The following is a 19,659-nucleotide window of genomic DNA, read 5'->3' as shown; positions in this document are numbered from 1 at the left end:
TAAGGCTCAGACCAAATATGGGGTAATCCTGTTCTCAGAGTGACTGCAGACTGCAGTGCTCTCCATCAAACCTCAGACTTCCTGAGACTGCACTGAGCTCCTACCTTATATTCCTCTCTCGCTCTGGGTTTAAAGAAAGGTGTGTCTCCCGAAGGGCTGGGATTCAAGGTGTAAACTCTGTTTCTCTTTTGCACTGATTCACTCTCATGTATTCCAGGGTGGCCTTGAACTCACAGAGATCATTTACCTCTGTCTCCCAGAGTGCTGGGATTAAAAGTGTGACCACCACTGCCTGGATTATATGGCTAACTAGTAGCTTAGATTGTGGCTAACTAGTGGTTTAGTTCTGCATTCTTATCTTCAGGCAAGCTTTGTTAGATTAAAAAACAAAATATCACCATAATACACATTGTAGGCATTTTGACTAACAATTTTTTCCTTATTACTAAATTTATTCATACTTGTATACTCTATATAATTATAATTTAACCAGTGGTTATGGCATGTACAATCCTTTAAGTAAAGCATACTGTTTAACAGCTCTGTATTTTGAGAAAGATTTCCTGTGTCATTTAGCAGGTTGTCAGGGTATTCCTTTGTGTACTAGTTGGAGAGTCAAGAACAGTTCCAGGAGTGGGAGCACAGTAAACAAGACATACAAAGCACCTGCTCTGTCAGTTGTTGTTAAAGGAACAACTTTCTTAGGGAACACCATTTAATTTTAGATTTTGATAATATGGAACTGGCTCTCAGAAGGAAAGACCCATTTTTTACAGAGCAGCTAATAAGAAAGACTTAGGTGTATTTGAGGAACTGAGTACTGTATGGTGTGGTTGGCATCTAATTAATAGTTGGGTAAAGGTTTGGTTGATACATTGAGATAAGAGAATAGTAGAGGCTAGCTCATGAAAGACTTAAAGATAGAGGCTAGAGCTTAAATTTTTATCTAAGTATAATGGGAAGGTATTGTTGGGGGCAGAATTGAAATGTTCTTATTTTTATTGACTGTTCATGAGAATAGATTTTAGGATAAGACCAGACCTCCAGCCAGATTTGTGATAAGAAAGTGAGAAAAATTTACTTTGTGTAAGCCAAAATAATTGTGTGAAAGTGGGTATGATTAACCCAGCATTGCTAAGAATTGAAGGATCTTAAGATGATAACCTGTGAAATGGGCTAGGGATATGGCCTAACAGGATAAAGTGCTTCCTGTGCAAACTTGACCTGAGTTCAGATCCTCAACCCCCATGTAAGAGCATGGCCTAACCCTTCCTAACTTAGGAAGATCTCTGGAGCTCTCTGGCCAGCCAGTCCAGCTAGATTGGAGAGTGTCAGCCTCTGGCTTCCATATGCACATACATGAGCATATACATATACATGTACCACATAGGCTGCAATGACAAGATTAATAATATGTGTGTTAAAGGGAGATACTATCTAATAGACTCTTTTCCCAGCAGACAGATATAAGGTAGCAAAATAGAGTGTTATATGGGGTTGTGGAAACATTTTTATTTTGAGGTAAGGAGACGATGTTTATAAAGAAGCTGTTGGGTTGGGACAGGGAGAAATTCATGAAAAGGAGCAAAAGATGGGATCTAGAGCCCAAGTGGGATAGAAGAACATTACATGTCCAGAAAGCCTAGTATGGATGTGAGCGATGACCATCTGTGGCTTCAGTAAAAGGTGTATGCCTTGCTGTATAAACACTTTCATTTTCTTACAGAAGGAGATTTTTAAAAAAAAAAAAAAAAAAAAAAAAAAACACATGTTGATCCCAGTTCCCTCCCTCCCACTGTGTCTCTTCCCTCACATGCAGCCTGACCACCCTCCCCTCCCATCCCCCCACCCCAGTTCCACATGTAGGGCAATGCCATCCAGGTAGGGTCATCTATATCGGTCAAGTCATTTGAAGTAGGGACTAGGACTTCTCCAGAAGGAGATTTTTAATTGAGGAATAGGTTACAGGTCTTTCTTTAGATGCTGGGAGAAAAAACGTTTTTATTCTGAGATGGATATGACACATTTATATCCATAAAGTGATCTTGGAGATGGGGGAGACAGTTAAGTGGCAGGATGCTTATCTTTCATTTGTGAGGTCCTATGTTTAATAGTGCTACTGAAATTATTGAAATGAAACACATGCATTTTTAAGAAAGTGGTTTACTGATTGTCGGACACAGATGTGGATTGGAATACATTGAGCTTGTCTCCTTTACTAGGTAAATAATGAATAAACTTAAAGATATGTATAAGATCATTTTGATTGTGGGAATTAATTGGGAAGAGGGCAAGGATATCAAACTCATGAGTAATGTCATAGCATGGAGTGAAAATATTCTGGAGAATATGAATTTTTAAGTTCCATTGTATTCTTATGGGACCATTACCATGTTGAATAAATAGTCTGTGACAGTTTAAGGAACATGTACTGATTGCATATACAGCTCGGGAAAATAGACAGCACAGTTTCTCAGCTTGGTACTTTTTCTTTCTGTCTTGCCCAAGAAAACTCCCAATTTCCCAAACTCCCAAAGGCAGCCCATGTATCCAGAAATGCGCTCAACCTGGACTATAAGGGATGATTTATGGCTTTTAGATAAAAGCCAGCTTCCTTAGCAGCTTGTGAAACTGGTTCCCACCTGCCGCATATGCTGCTCTCCAGGCCCCTTCAGTGTCACAAGTGCCTGTTAGACATCTCAAAGCCTCCATCTTGTGGGCTGTTTCCCCATTGTTTGCTCCTCTCTTCATAATAGCAAGGCCTTCCCCCTGCTCTTCTATTCTCACTGTGCTTTCTCCGTTCTCCCCTGCTCTTCTCCCTTCTTGCAGATAGCCCTGGCCATGTTCAGTCCACTTTTTTCTTCTTTTATTTGGACTCTTCCAGGTGGCTCTGGTTATTTTTTTTTCTTATTCACAATCAAAACCTTCCCGCTAATAATGGAGTGCTGACATTGGCAGTTTCTTTCTTTACTGCACCTCCTTGCATACACTTGCCTTTCAGACTACCTTATACAAAATGTATTTGAGGACAGTCTTCAATTGGTAGCCATATCTAATAGTTGCCAAATAGTGGGAGGGCCTACTTATACAATTAGACATGACTGCCTGCTAAAGTGGGGCTACCGGCCTTACACTCAAGTGTTAGCTGTGACAGAACAAAAGTTTTATTTTGTTTTAAATCAAAAATTGTGACAGAAATACTGTGTGTGAGAAAATTAACCACTTTTTTACAGTGTAGCTTTCCATAAATACTTTTAAAACTTTCATCACCCAACACAGAAAGTTTGTGGTCAGTAAGCTGTAACTCTTGTGCTTTGTCCCCTTCCCAATTCCTGACAGATTTTAGTCTGTTGTTGCATATCCTGGTTGTATTATGTACATCTTCTTTACTGACATGTCTTGAGTCAAGCCATGTTGTAAAATATATGAGGACTTAATTCTACTAATTGCTGAAATGAGCTGCCTTTATCTGGACACAGGGTATCCCTTTTTTCTTCAGCAGGGTAGGCACATTGCTTAGGTCACATACATGGTCTGTCTACATATGTGTCCTGTGATAACAAAAATACTGGCCTGAGTATGTAACTAGTGTTTGAGATGCTATATCATTAAACTTTGTTTTTGTAACATGCCAACGTACTTCAGGAGGAAGAACAGGCATTCCTTTGCCTCATTGTCAGTACCCCATAATTACAGGGTTTTTTTTAAATGTGTAGGATTAAAAAAAGGCATCCAAATGATGGGTTGGAGGCATGAATGTTACAATACAGAGCATGATATACACGTTTGTCATTATACATTGCTTGTTGCAATATTATAATCTCATCGTTGATGCTTGTCTACCCTGGTATTTTAAGCTTTGAGCTTAGAACAGAAATGCTTTACTACTTGCTATTTGATTTTTGTCAGGTTCTTCTTTAGAAGCTGTAACCACCTGTGAACTCTGTAAAGAGAAGTTGCAACTTAACCTGGAGGATTTTGATATTCATGAACTACATAGAGCTCATGCAAATGAACAAGTTAGTATATTTTGCCTAGTTTGGTAAGTGTCTGTTGTGTGCTTAAAGGACAGCTCTTGAAGAAAAGATTAAGTCATGGTCAGAAAACCTACATTAGTAATATCCTTATCATAATTCATATGAGTTTTATTTTCATAAAAACTTTCCGTTTAAATAAAAGGCTGGGTTAAAATGAAAACTGTCAGACTTTATAAGTAAGCCTAAAAATTAATAAAAGTTTAGGACATTAGGCCCAAAGTAGGCACTATAACCATCTGGCACTCTGTTGTGTTTTCTAGATTTATCAGCTTGGGATAATTCATGTTGATGAAATTATACAATATAAGGTATTTTTTTGTGAACAACTATTTGAAGATCTGAGTCTGTTCCCAGCATCATCCATTTTGGTGGCTCACAACTCGCCCTTAAGGACACCTTAGACTCATATGCATATATCCATGTACAAATTTACGTACATAATTATAAAATAAATCTTTAAAAGTATAATGTGAGAATAATACACCCTACGACAAAATCTTTGAACTTACAGCATGTAGATATAATATATAATTTATTGTTGTCTAGACTAAGAGAAGTCAGGAAGTTATTTTCTCTTGCCACCTTTAAACGTACAATGTCTCTCTTAAAACGTAAGTCACACATTTTTTCATTAAAGGGTTTTTTATTTAATCATTTTAATGACCTGCATTTTTTTTGTAATAGAAAACTGTTAGAAGATACTAGGTATGGCCAGTGTAAAGACAATGATAGTCTTGGCTTTATCTTACTTTATATGAATCATGGATTCTAGTGGCTATAGTTATCCTAATTTTAAGTGATTGGTTTAATATCATTTTATTCCTTTTTTTTTTTTTTTAAGTTTTATCTTTTGCAAGGTGATAACCATGTAAATTTTTGTTGTTGGATTATTTTGTTTTGAGACAAGGTTTTAACAGCATATCTCTGGCTGGGTTGAAACTTGCTATATAAACTTTGTTAGCTTTAAACTCAGATCTACCTGTCTCTACTCCCTCCCTAAACCCTCCATTCCCAAGTGCTGAGATGAAAGGTGTGTGCCACCGTGCCTGGTATAACCATGCAAAGCAAAAAAAAAATAAAAACCATTTCCCCCAGATACATGATTTCCCTTTCAGTTAAAATAATGTCAAAATGATTGAACATTTTAAATTCTTAATGATAGGTAGAATTTGATGAGCGGTTTCTAAAATTAATACTAGCATGCAATTCTTAATTTCAGATGTGTTTATTATCCAAAGCTGTAAATATTGAACAGATTGGGTTTTATTCTCTGTATCCTAATTTGTGGGCTGTGCTTATTATATTGGTGCAATGTGAGTTCATTCCCCAGAACCACAAGACAGCAAGAAGGAAAAAAGATAAAGGAGGAGGAAGAAACTCATAACAGTTTTGAAACTGTTTAGAGTTTGAATCTTCCATTCCCAATATGACCAAAAAAAAGCATGCTAATATCAGTATATGTTTGCATTAATTATAACAAATGGGATTGAAAAAACACTAGAAATATCACATTTGGTTTAAATTACAGTGCATATTATAGATTTAGGTTAAATGAAACTAATTTATTTTAAAGTAGACAGAATTACTTGTTAGAGGCAATCCGTTAGGAGCTTTAGAAAGCCAAAACTCATGTTATCTCACCAAATGATTTAAAAACTAAATTTTGATGTAACTGATTAAAGGAAGAAGAACTGAGGAAAGTTAATACCTATGTAAGGCAGCCTTATATTTTAATAACTGACTGTCTACCCTTCTAGGAGGTGTGTCTGAAAACATTTCCTTAAGTTTACTATTAAGCAGTGACTATCAGTCACAGTCCTGATTTTCATTCTCTGTTTCTTTTCTTTGCTTCCCCATTTCAGGCCGAATATGAGTTTATCAGCTCTGGTCTCTACCTAGTTGTCTTACTGCACTTGTGTGAACAAAGCTTTTCTGATATGATGGGAAATACAATTGAACCAAGCACTCGTGTCCGAGTAAGTAGTATTGGTATTGGGGAAAGTATTGGTATGATACCACAAGGATTTGTCTTGGAAAGCCAGTTGTTTTATGTGTTCATATCCTAATTCCCTTGGTGGAGTCCTTTTAAATGTTTCTTAACAGTAAAAAGTTATGTTTAATAGAAAGTGCTGTCTTGTACGACAAATACCCTAATTTTATTATCTTAAGCTATTTAGAGAAAGAAGTGATTTTTCAGTTCTTATAAGTGAAATACTTCAGGGAAAAGCAGGTTCAGAATTGGAAACACTAAGAAAAATTTGTTATTTTTAATTTATGGAAAGCAAGCCCTTAGTATTATATCTTGGAAACATAAAATTGAGTTTCAGAGGCCTAAAGAATATGGAAGATTAACTATTTGACATTATCCTATATAAAGGTAACCCTTGAACTAATAATGTTACCAACTAGGAGATGAACTAGTTGCTATAATGTTTAATATTAACTGTACATTTAAGCTACATTTTCATGCTGTATTTTTAATTAATTAGTGTTCTTTGTCTCGGTGTGCTCTTTGCATTTTGTGTATTGCTGTCGTTGCAGCATTCTGAATACTTCCTATCTTGGAATGTGCTCTTAATACAATAAAATATATGTAAAATTATCCATTTTTATAATTTTTAAGTATATAAAACTTAGAGTCATGTTAGTATATTTTCATCTTAAAATGATAGTGTAGTTCAAAATACATGTTGCTTCTGAGTTATTATTGTGCTTGTCATATATGTAAGTGATCCAATTAATAATTACTTGCATTAAGCATAAAGGAAACTTGTGTGCCATAATTTGAATGCTTTTAACTTTTCTGTTAATTTTCAATTTTTATGTACTTTTCAAGTCATATGCCCCTCTCTGGAGTTAATGCCATAAAATTATTTCTAAAATAGTGTGTTAACTCTTGTGAATGAAGAAACCATATAAAGACTATAAGTAAGGTTTATTGAATTCAGTCATTCTTTTAAAAAGATGTTAATCTTAAGAATGCAGGAGAGGTCATTCTTTAGTATTTTATTTTACAAGCATTGAGTTATATATAACTCTACAGCTGTCAAGTTTAGGCAAGCAAACATAAGTTCATTTGGGCCCAGAAAACTAAGTTTTTTGTCTCTCTACTTGATTTCATAATTTTTTTTAAGTGTTAGGAAGACAGTATTGTTGGTTACAATTATTTGATTATATATCTGCTCCCAATTTCATGATACTGGTTTCCCCATGATTAAAACTGATTATATAAGACATGTAACATAATACCCTTAATGTTACAGTTTTTGTCATTGGGGAAGAAAGACCCCTGTTTTAAAGGATTAAAATGGTGTTTGACTTTTTAAGTAGAAATAAATCTCCTGTAGTGATTCTCTTTAGAGCCATTTGCAACATTTAAACTACTGTATTTCTTTCTGCATTGTTTCTAGTTTATTAACCTTGCAAGAACTCTTCAGGCACATATGGAAGATCTCGAAAGTAGGTGGAATTTCCCCTCCCCAGACTTGTTGAATTTACTTTTGCAAATTAAACCCACAGGACAAAACCTAAATGTACTCTTTTCTACCAAATTGAGTTTTGGTTATAGGCCTCATACTACCACAGTTACTGAGTTGGATACCATGGGTTAGATTTAGAACTCTATAGTTTTTTAAATGTATTTTTCTTAAGTTATGTTTAATGTGTGGATGGAGGTAATTTTAATCATTAACATTTTCAATAAACCACTCTGATTTTACTATTTGTGATTAAAAGGAAAAAAATAAAATTAGCTACTAAATCCTATCTGTTAAAGCTTTTTGTTTTTTAATATATGAAGAAATTTTACTTTTCAGTTCCAGATCAGGAAAGGTTTTCTTCAGGCTTGTGTTTGGTTCCTGGAAAATAAAGAAAAGAGGCCTGGATCTGTAACAGAAGGGCTTTGTTTGTTCTTTATAGACCTTCAACACAAAAGCAGCTCAGATTTCTTAGGGTTATTTTGTCAGTCTCTTGGGTTGAAGACACTTAATCCCAAACCTTACAGGCATTTACACAACCTGCTATCTTCTAATGTATTATAACATATCATGCTAGGTAGGGACAGATTGGCCTTAAAATAGCTTCTGGGGAAGATTAAACCCATCTGATTCCTACCTGTTTACTCTTCACCCACAGCAACAAGTTTCCAACCCAGTACAGTCTCCAGTGTTTGAAATATACATTCGTGTTGTTGTGCACTTACCACCTGTTACCTAGAAGACGTGTAAGCTTATTAACTTTAAAGGAAGTCTAACATCCTTTGAAGGTAGTGTGTGAAGGATTCAGTCCTCATAAAAACCTTTTACTTCCTTGGACCTAGCTTTTAGAAAAGCTGTTACACCTGTACTAATTTTAGGTTTTAACAGCATTTGAGATAAAGTTGAAAAGGACATGTTTATTGGCGTACATGAAAGTAAAGGAGCTAGTTTGAGTCACTATTCACTGGGATTTTTTTCTTTGTAACGTTCATAAAGATAACTCATTGGCTAAAACAAAAGTTCGTATTTTGTTTCTAAAAATTATAATTTATGTTTTGATAGCTGCTGTTGTGGTTTTTTTTTTTGTTTCAGTGTATTTTTCCCAAGATTTCTCACTTAAATTTTTTTTTCATTTAAACCTAATTTCCAAAACAGAACTTTTTTTTTCTCCCTATATGCAAGAGAGAAGAAAAATTTAGAAGTAAAATATAGACAACTTCAGCTGACAGTAGAAGATGGTGGTCCCTCAAATGACTGGAGCATTACTACATTCTGAAAACTAGCTGAGTTGTATTTTCAAAACTGGAATCAGTCACTAGAATACATGACATTCTCTAAAAAACTATTCAGTGTGATAGAACATAGAACGTCACAGCAGGATTATGTTAATTATGAGTGAGATACCACTTATTTCAAGTAGATTTTATACATAAATGTTACCATTTTTCCTTCTCTGTCTGGGGTTTATCTAGTATTCTAGAGTATATTCATTAAGCTTTCCTGCTCTTGATAATAGTAAAAGGATTAGTTAGTTTATTTTAAAGAACTTAGAACTTCCCTAACATGAAGCAAATTATGTAATACATAGCTTTGTATTACCTCGGCTATCCCAAAGATATTCCAGGATGCTTTATATTAAGTCTTGTGTCACTAATGGCCATTGACTAAATTGAGGTCAGAAGTGTTGTAAAAATGATGTTTCTGAGAGTTTGGAAACATGGGGATAATCTCAGCAGCAGGTTTTTTGTTGTTACTAGTTTTGTTTTGTTCTTTGTGAAGCCAATTATTTTAAGATAGGCTGTGTCTATATAAAGCTTTACTTACTCAATAGAGCTTTTCCTTGGCATTGTATAGACATAGCTTTGATGTAAATTGCGAGAACATCCATAACCTATTATTCTATGTACATTTTTTTTCATTCTCATCGGATGCATCAAACATGCAGCGGTAATAAGCCAGATTCTACTCAGGTGTGTGAGAGCACTTGCCTTAAATTCACTTTTCCTCTGGTGTATGTTTATATACATATCATTAGCTACTATGAACACAAACTGGTCTCAGAAACATTTTTAAAAGATGCTCTTTAAGCCACATTCTTATGCATTTTCATGATAAGGAAATTATATAGCATCACAAAAAAGATGTGGGGGTGGGGACATTGTGATGGGCATCAACCACAATCAAACCACCCTAACACTATCATGATAACTTATCATTTTGACCAAACAGTATACTAAATTGGGATTTTTGTTTTTAAAAGTCATTGCTGTTCTGGCTTTATGTTACAAATTGCATTCTTGTCACCCTTAAAATCCTTCTTGATCGATCATCCTGTTTTCTCTCAACAGCTTCAGAGGATGATTCTGAAGAAGATGGAGACCATAACAGAACATTTGATATTGCCTAACTTCATCTAAGACAAATGGATGATCCGTGAACATGTTTATTAAAACTGGCAATTAAGTATGAATAATTTTGTGGGGGAATGCCTATTAGATATATTGACTATATAAAATGAATATATATACATACATGTACAATTGTAAATATATATTCATTCTCAAGTGTTGTTGAATTGAAATTCTTCAGCTGGACCTTTTAACGCTGGCCAGCAAATCTCATGTTTATAATATGTAATCAAAAGCATTTTTTTTTTTCCATTTAGGTGAGTGGGAAAGCATAACCCTTCCTTGTTTTAAATACCTAAGCAATGCTCATCAACTTTTCTGTGTTACGATTACTGTAGTCATATTTATGGAAAAAATGTTTGTGTTAGTCTCTTGCTAGGGAAAAAAGTCAGATAAAACGTACTTTTGAAATAAAATGCCAATGGCACCTAATTAGTTTTCCTTTTTAAATGCCTTAAGTTACAGCCACATTTTGATAATCATTTACTTCCAGTGTTTAAATTTTTTTTTAGAAGAATGGAAAGTTTGAAGAGCATAATTATATTAAGTTTCCAAATTTAATTTGAATCCTAAATTCACTTAGCAATAAAACCTAATTTTTAAGGAAAAAAGTATATAAAAGATGTAGAAATGATGGATAACTTTTGTATTGATTTGCAAAAATGCAGATTATATTTGATAGGCCATGGTATGTAGGTACTCCTTTCAGGAATATTACAGCTGTAAATTATATCAGAATTGCCAGTCAAATGATATTTGGTTAAAAATTATTGAAAATCTCAAGTTAACAGAATATTTTTTTAAAGCCCACATGCAAAGTTTAAAACACTGGTTTTCAATGTGTTTTTTAGTGTTGTCACTTCTTTATAGAGAAATATGATATAAATAACCTATTTGGATCTTGGTCATTTTTAGCTGTTCCTTGGTAATTCTGAACATTTATTTGATGATTGTTAATATTTTCCACAACCTTTGCAAAAGCAGATGACTTATTCAACATGAATGAGTTTGCACTTACAGTCATGAGTTGTGTAAACTTCCATAACAATATCCACTGTCAACACCCTTAGGCTATATACATTTACACTTTCAGGTGGTTTCAGATTAGTTCAATGTTGTGGCAACAAACAACTTTTTCAGAATCTAAATAGAAACCATGTAATTTCTCAAATGTGAATGAGCAGTTTGCCTACACTTAGTTTGTTGGTATTAATGTAAAAACCTTGGCTTGAAATAAAGTGATACTGATTGATTTAGTTTGAACTTTTTCCTTTTTCACTGGTCTTCAATGAGAAATTTCAAACCCCTTAAAAAGAATTTAATTAAAATTTCAATCTTATTTCATACAATGATTTTATGTGTGTGTTTTGCCTACATATATGGTTCTATGCTGTGTCAATGCAGTGTCTTCAGTAGCCAGAGAAGGCTTTGGATTTCCTAGAACTGTAGTTAGAGATAGGTGTGGGCTGCCATGTAAGTGCTGATTATGGAACCTAGGCCTTCTGCAAGAATAGCAAATAGTCTTTCTTAACTCTGAACCATCTCTTCGATCCCTGAACATGTTCTCAACTTTTATTATCCGTGGATTGTCCTAAGTAAAAGCACTTTTTTGGTACTCAAGACAGGGTTTGTGTTTTTTTGTATAGCCCTGGCTGTTCTGTACTTGCTCTGTAGACCAGGCTGGCCTTGAACTCACAGAGACTTGCTAAACCTCAGACTGCACTAAGCTCCTGTCTCCTCTCGCCTTATGTTCCTCTCTTGTGCTAGAATTAAAGCCATGGGATCCCGGTGCTGAGATCACATTTGTATAATCTCTGTTTCTCTTTTAGACTGGATTAGTTTTGTGCAGCTCAGGGTGGCCTTGAATTAACAGAGATCCATTTGCCTCTCTCCAAGTGCTGAGATTTAAAGATGTGTACTGGCTGACTAGTGTGGCTAGCTTTACACTGTCATCTCCAGGCAAGCTTTATTTGTAAGATCAGAGACAAAATAGCACCACAGAAATTAACTTGACTTTGCCACCCTCCTGGGTGGTGGGATTAAAGATATTTGCCACCACTGCTCAGCAAAAATGAAATAAATGCCACAAAATATCTTATTTCAAAATGGTATTGACATGGTAAAGTGTTCTACAATTTATTCATATATAATTTGTTATTAGTTACCGATTGTTAAGTAGTAAAATGTGGCTACCTATGGATAAATGGTGGGGCTGAGGAGGTAGGGGTCCAGTAATAGTGTTTGCTATGAAAGGCACACCTATAAAAAGCCAGATGTGGCCCCATGTGTCTACACACTCCCAGGGCTGTGAGGAGGTGAAGTCGGGAGGATTACTGGGTATTTTGTTCAGTGATCTAAGACACCATATTTGTGCTACTCTGACCTCTGCACATGGACCTTCACACACAGGTGTGTATAGACCACATATTACCAAAGAAAGAATACATGCGAATAAGAAAATACACGGGAAAGTCATTGGGTGCTAATTTTAAGTTAAAAAAAAAAAAAACCAAGAGACCAGTGAAAATATTGCTTAAAATGTTATATACATGTATCTTAAATGTTATAAACATGTATCTACCTAAAATAAATGCATTGTGTGGGCTTGGGATGTAGGTCAATCTTTGTGTGCTAAGACCTAGTGTCTTACTTCTGCCCCCCAATCCCATTGACATTGATTGCTAGGAACAATGTATGAAAGATAACAGTTTCTTTATTTTGAATGCACTGAACAAGGCTATCTTACCACTGTTAGTGCTAAAAGTGAGTACTGGCTCTGGTGGTTCATCCGTCTACTAAAAAATACATAATGACCTGAGGTGTGTCTAAAGAAAGTTAAGGGTCAGGGAGACTGCTTAGTTAGTATAGCATGATTCTCAGATCACATTTGTTCTTTTAAAAACAAAAACTGGTCTTTGTGGCACATGGTATATCCTTATAATTTCAGTGCTGTATGTAGGGTCAGAGGTAGGCATATCCCTATGTCTAGAACTCACTTGCCAACCAGACCCATCTGGCTCAAAAAAAAAACAAAAAACAAAAAAAAAAAAAAAAAAAAAAACCTGAGGGACTACATGCAATGTTGTCCCCTTGGCCTTGCACAAGTTGTGCCAGCATACATGAACATTATTAGTGTTTACTACCAGGCGCCTCTATTCCAGTTGGAAATTAAATCACACATTGATTAAATAACTTGAAACTGAATTTTTAGAATGCCATTAAGTAGCAGTTGTCTAAATTAGTTGAAAGGTTGATTCTGTAGAGGAGGGAAGAACCAGCTGGTATTCCCTGTTAGTATTCTGAATAGCTGTTAGTAAGGTGGACACCTTACAGAATGCTTACAGCTAGTGTAAACTAGTATAACACTTTTTCTAGTGACACGTGTTCTTGGTAGCTTATCACTAGTTTGTGGTTAGGAGCGCCATTAGATGCCGTTTTTCATCATGCCTGTAGTCTTGGCAAGTGGGATGCAAATAAGTAGTGTCACTAATTATGATGAAGGGTGTTTCTGATTGATAGTAGCCAGTAAAAACATGTAACATAAGATTCTTCCAGTACTGTTTCTAATATATAACACTTCTAACCCTACAGCTGATTAACACCTTCAGTAAAGTGGGTACAAGATTAACTCAAAAAAAAAAAAAAAATCAGTAGCCCTCCTTATTGACAATAAATCAAAGGAACATCACCTTTCACAATAGCCACAAACAACAAAAAATGTCTTGGGGTAGCTATGACCAAACAAGTGAAAGACCTATGTGACAAGTTTTTAAAGAAAAATTAAAGAAGATATCAGAAAATGGATCTATCTCCCATGCTCTTGGATAGGTAGGATCAGCTTTGGAAATCAATATAGTGGTCTCTCAGGAAAATGGCAATCAGTCTACCTCAAGATCCAGCAATTACACTCTTAATGCATTTACCCAAAGTATGCACATCCATACAAGGACATCTCTTCAGCTATATTCATAGCAGCATTGTTTGTAGTAGCCAGAACCTGGAAGCAACCTAGATGCCCTCAACTGAAAAATGGATAAAGAAAATTTGGTACATTTACACAATGAATTATTACTCAGTGGTGGTGGGGATGAAATCTTGAAATTCACAAGCATCCTGTGTGAGGTAACCCAGACACAAAGAAAAACATGATATGTACTCATTCATAAGTGGATATTAGACATAGAGCAAAAGACAACCCCCCTACAATCCACAACCCCAGAGAAGCTAGGAAACAAGGAGGTCCCTAACAGAGACATACATGGACACCCAACCCCACGAAAGGGGAAAGGGACAAGATCTGAGTAAATTGGGAGCACGGGGAGGAAAAAGAGGGGAGGCGTGAGGAGAACATAGAATGAAAATGTACAAGTGTGGAGTATGAGTATCAAAATCTGTAAAATGTCTTCCTCTTTAGGGGAAACAACAAAGGAGTTGATCTCCATAGCCAGTGAGACAGCTGTGTAAAAGACAGGCCCTGTCCAGCTTGTTCCTGGTGTTAGCCTTGAGCAGAGTTGTTAAAGGATAAATTACAACTAAATGGAAGAAGCAATAAGAAGACCTGGCAGTAAGCAACATTTTATGAGCTTTATTGTACATAGAGGTTTCATTTACTTAAATGAAAATTATTTTAAAAAACTTCTAAGTTACATCTACACTTCTTGTCTAAAATGTGCTTAAAAAATGAACCAAGAGGTTAATATTTTCTCACAGTGAGTACATGAAAATATGAGAATATGGAATACCATAAAAGCTTCAGTTTTCTATGACAGTTTTTATATGAAAACCTTGCACCAGAAATCACTGTCAAGGTATTTGATATGCTGGTTTGGTAATAACAAAGTCTCAGTCCAGCTGAACATCATATTCATCATCCGCGACTACCAACGCACAGTCGTCTCTGCAAGGTGATTGTGGTGCGCTTGAAAAAACGGTGAAGCCAGAGCAAACATTTCTTTTATAGAGGAACCAAATGATTGCTCCCAAAACTGTCAGCATTACTGTGCTAGCAATCACCAGAGTTGATACTAAAATGTGGTTATCTGGAGAAAAAAAAAAAAAAAAAGAAAGAAAGAAAATACAGGCAATCAGTATATGAGTTGGAAACACTGCATTTGGAACAGTCGTTTCATCCTGATGAGAAAAAGTTACACTTTTTTTTTTTTTTTTTAAACTAGAGATTGGTCCTTCTGGGTAGGCAGAATGGTTCAGTGGGTAAAGGTTCTTGCTGCCAAGACTGATAACCTGCGTTTGATTCCGAGGCCCACAGGGAAGGGAGAGAACTTACCTCTGCAGGGTGCCCTCTGTGTGCATGTCATGGTGCACACTTGTGTGTATACATAATAAAAATTAATGAAATAATCTTTTAAATGTGCATTTGTGGGAAACTAGCCATATTTGAAATTATGCTCTACCGAGTACCATTGTCTATGGTCTTGCTTATGTATTTTCCCTTCCTGAACCAAGATTTTGCTTGTTTCAAGTCTGTTCCTGTTACTCACTGAATTCTGACAAAGCCTATCAATACATCAGGCAGTTTTTCTTACCATCTCTTTGCTACAGACTTAGGATTAAGGCCTAACTTAATACTTTCCCTGTTCTCTAGAGGCTCTAGTGGGGTCTGATGGTCCATCTGGCTTTGATATTTATAATTTGCTTCACAGAAATAGCACTAAGCTATAGTAACTTGCAAATGTGTACAACCTTTCAGTTCTTGTCTATCCAAAAACTCTTAGGATCTATCTGTCTTACAAAAATGCAGTTAAACTAATTTAGTAGTTGGGATGGTAGGAGTATTAAATGTAATAAAAGATCCAGATTTAGTCACAACTTCATTGCAGATAGATTTTTACTGAAGTATACTAAATATTTCAACTGGTGCTTCTTAAAGTGGTGCCTAAAAAGAGTTAAGAGGTGACTGGGGTAAATCTGGTCAAGTGTATTATTAAGGTGGGGAAAACGTTATGTAAAAACATTAAGGTCATCCTTAGTTACAGCGTTAGAGGTCAACTTGTAGTACCTCAAAAAAATGATAGTTGCTACAGTTCCATTCAATGTCACAGAGTCTTGGGGCACTTGCCCTTTGACTGTACCCACGTGGATACACTGTTGACAATGTACAATAACATAATCAACAGGATATATCCTTCAGTGATTACATGCGCACAGAAATTTAGAGATAAACAATGACAGATTCAGCCAAAATTAAAAGACCTCTTAATTTAAGTAGAGGACAGCAGCCAAGATTGATGGGACACAGGATGTATTTACAAGTTCTGTAAGTGGCCTGTGAATGAGGTGCAGGGCTTTATTTACTTTTGGACTAGCTGGTACTTCTAAAATGTGCCATTTTCATACCAAAATATATCATTGAGGCCAAAGTGACAGTCCATCCCTTAAAATTATTAATTTCAAGTATTGTCTACTGTACACAGTTCATCCTGGGCATGATTTAAACAAATTGCCCAAATCCTAAGCAATAGCAAAAGCTCCAAACCTGTGTTGTACCCACTAACATAGCCTAAGTCTCCTGTGTAATAAATGTATTTAATCCTTTGTGATCTAGCTAGTTTTTGCTTGTTTCAAGTCCATTCCTGTTACTCACTGAATTCTGACAAAGCCTATCAATACATCAGGCAGTTTTTCTTACCATCTCTTTGCTACAGACTTAGGATTAAGGCCTAACTTAATACTTTCCCTGGAATCTAAACCAAATGCGCACTAAATCTGCCCACTGTTCTTAGCATGGTTTTGAGATCCATGATAGACCTGTCTACTCTTTTTTTTCTCCACAGACTCATAGACTTAAAAAAAAAAAATGTCTATACAGCTAAAAAATTTTTAGTAGTGAGAAATCTGTGTGTGGGTAGGGGGTGAACAGTGGATTTTTATTTTTATGTTTTATTATTTTTTTTCAAGACAGGGTTTCTCAGTCTTGCCTGTCCTGGAACTAGCCTTATAGACCAGGTTGGACTCAAACTCACAGAGATCCACCTGCCTCTGCCTCCCGAGTGCTGGGACTAAAGGTGTGCGCCACCAACACCCGGCCCAAGTGAAGAATTTTTTAAATTAAATCATTTGAAATGGGAAGATCCACTTTTTACCCTGATCTTTTGAGGTAGGAAGATCCATCTTTAATTTGGGCCACACCTTCTGGTGGCAGTCTCTGTAAAGGATAATAAGGACCAGCTGAGACATCAAGCCCAGTGGACTGAACAACTGGATTCCTGGACTTTGTGTCGGTAGCTGGACCATAGCCTTTACATCACTAATAAACCCTGACTGGATAAATACAAGGTCTGGAAAAAAAATTCTGTGCTTCTATTCCACTGTTCAACCCACTATCCATTCCTCAAAATTAAATGCTAGTGTGTGGAGTCTCAGCTTTCCTCCAGTATATATCCAGAAGTAGAACTGCTATGCTTTTAGTGCCCTGGCTGCAGCATCTTTATGGTCAGCTAGTGCACAAAGGTGATAATTTCTGCAAATTACTGCTAATGGAAGTCATTGTCTTTCAGGAGCCAGATAATGGCTGTGACATGGGTTCCTTTAAAATGTCACCCTTTGTTTTCCTATTGAAAGCTGAGGATGTGACTCACATACATTCTTGATGATTCATGTAGCTGTATGACAGCACACCAATAGAAACTAAGCATGAAGCAAATTTTGCATATAAAGTGCTCAAATATATAAAATTCATTAAAAAGCAAGACCATCAATAGGAACAACCTAGTCAAACTATGGTCATAAGATTTGACCTCAACATTTCATAAAAGAAAATATAGAAGTGTGTGGCATCAGGAGAATGAAAAAAATCAGTAAATTCAGTATACACATACATGAACGACCAAACCCAGAAGTGGACACTACCATCCTGTGCCAATAAAGCACACAGAGCTCCCAATGTCTCATTAATGGCAGTGTGATAGGGCTTTGCCATGGAAAAGTTACATGGTTTCTAATTAAACATAGCTATCATGTTACAAAACAGTTTTTGGAGATAGATTTAAAAATAATAGTTAAGAGAATGTCTATAGATAGCTCTTCATTTCATCCCAAAGCAGAAATTAAATCATTAGGAAGTGTCTATAAAAAATGAATTTAAAAAAGTTTTAAGAAGTCTATAATACAGCTAAGCAATAGGCAAAAATTAAAGGGTATATGCAAACAAAGTCCCTGGGTGGAAGAAACCAGATTAATACATGATGTAACTGAGGAGGCAAAGGTGAGTGGATCAATGTGAGTTCATGGCCAGCTTGATTACATATTGAGTTTCAGGGCTACATAGTGAGACCTTGTCTTATCAAAACAAAAAGCAACAAAAGTCCACATACTCTAGACCATAGTAAAGTTCAAGGCATTGGAATGGAGAGGAAGTGTTCTGAGAAATTAGCCAGACAATGTTGTATTAGTGGGGGTTATAGAAGAGTGACTAATAAGGAGCGCCTAGAGGAGGAGACAGCAGAGGGCACAAGGGCAACTACTTGCAATCAATGAGCAATATGTGTGTATAGGAATGATGACACAGCAAAACTGTCCAACCGAAGTGTTAACAGAATCCAATAGCTGGGTGGTGAAGTGGGTCTTTAGACAGAAGGATGATAACACGGATGGTGGAATTATTTAACTATCTTGATTTGACTGTATAAACATCAAAGGCATTTAAGAGTGTGTGTTGCCCTATACCTAATGATACAGAGGTTAAAAATGATTAATTGATGAAAACCTGAAACCTTTACAACTGACACTCATTGCTACGGGAATGCAAAATAGTACAATTGTCAAGACCAATATGGATCAAAGTTATAGATTGCATTTTCAGATTTGCAGCCTCTAGATAAAATATTTTTGTGCTAGGTGATTCGTTTATTGAAGCATTGTTTATAATAGTAAATAGATGGAAACAAACAAATGGAAGTTTCACACTGGTTATTATATCTACATACTGGCAGGGAATGTGGGCCACTTTAAATATAGGTAGTAAAATAAAAAAATAAATGGATAGGCTATTAATGAATAAGAAAGACAAAATAAGTCACATTTCAACTCAGTAGCATTACTCCTCCTCTTCCCCCACTCCCCCCAATCTGCTTCTCCAACTTACAGAAAGAAGTTAAACTGGGTAGAATGGTGCCTAGTAAGGGTAAAGGTACAGTCAGGTACATGGGGCCCATGTTTGCCCTATGTAGTTTTGAATTCAAATCATGTAATACTTGCCCCTCTTTAAAAAATGCAGCTAAATTCCAACAGGCTTTATGAATTGTACTTACAACTGTGGGGTCTAACCTTTAAACAGTATGTAGTCTTTTTCCACAAAAACAGAAAAAGACATTGTTTATAAGGGTGCCTTTCATGCATACTGTATTACTTTAAATGTCAGGGTTATTTTTATTTGGAGTATATGGAGTGCTTTGATTGGATGTGTGTGAGACCAGAAGATAGCAACAAATCCCCTGGAACTGGAGTTACAGATGGTAGTGAACCATGTGGTGTTGAGTAATCAAACCAGGGTCTCTGGAACAGCAGCCAGTGCCCTTAGCCACGGAACCGTCTCTCCAGCCCCAAATGCAATGCCTTACTTAGACCTTTCTATATTCTGTGATGAAAGTTCTTTAGGTTACATAAGTTTGCTGTTTTTCAAGACAGGCCCTCTTGGAACTCTGTTGACTAGGCTGGCCTCAAACTCACAGAGATCTGCCTGCCTTTGCCTCTCAAGTGCTGGGCTTAAAGGCTTGCAGCAAC

General features: G+C 36.0%; 2 protein-coding genes across 7 annotated transcripts in view; one reads left to right on the top strand and one right to left on the bottom strand.

Annotated features, from left to right (window-relative positions):
• The window catches only part of Marchf7 (membrane associated ring-CH-type finger 7), a 40,886-nt gene extending 29,709 nt beyond the window's left edge, over positions 1–11,177 (top strand). The window contains exons 7-11 of one of the 6 annotated variants that reach the window (XM_051184632.1): positions 3,910–4,019; positions 5,900–6,013; positions 7,448–7,496; positions 9,459–9,483; positions 9,862–11,177. In XM_051184632.1, the coding sequence (XP_051040589.1) occupies positions 3,910–4,019; positions 5,900–6,013; positions 7,448–7,496; positions 9,459–9,483; positions 9,862–9,874 (311 nt within the window). In that variant the 3' untranslated portion in view covers positions 9,875–11,177. Of the gene's footprint in view, positions 1–3,909; positions 4,043–5,899; positions 6,014–7,447; positions 7,497–9,458; positions 9,484–9,861 lie in introns of those variants that run through there. The other 5 variants (XR_007834543.1, XR_007834544.1, XM_051184631.1 and 2 more) reach the window with 5 other exon arrangements.
• Positions 11,178–14,485: 3,308 nt separating this feature from the next.
• LOC127222489 (lymphocyte antigen 75) overlaps positions 14,486–19,659 on the bottom strand; it is a 129,672-nt gene continuing 124,498 nt past the window's right edge. Inside the window, exon 39 of the mRNA XM_051184604.1 lies at positions 14,486–14,960. Within this exon, the coding sequence (XP_051040561.1) occupies positions 14,764–14,960 (197 nt within the window). The 3' untranslated portion in view covers positions 14,486–14,763. The remainder of the gene's footprint in view (positions 14,961–19,659) is intronic.

The sequence above is a fragment of the Phodopus roborovskii genome, unplaced genomic scaffold, assembly GCF_943737965.1.
Source record: "Phodopus roborovskii unplaced genomic scaffold, PHOROB, whole genome shotgun sequence".
In the NCBI taxonomy this organism is placed as follows: Eukaryota; Metazoa; Chordata; class Mammalia; order Rodentia; family Cricetidae; genus Phodopus; species Phodopus roborovskii.
The sequence above is the reverse complement of the archived record's forward strand: the minus strand, read 5'-3'. Positions and strand labels throughout refer to the sequence as shown.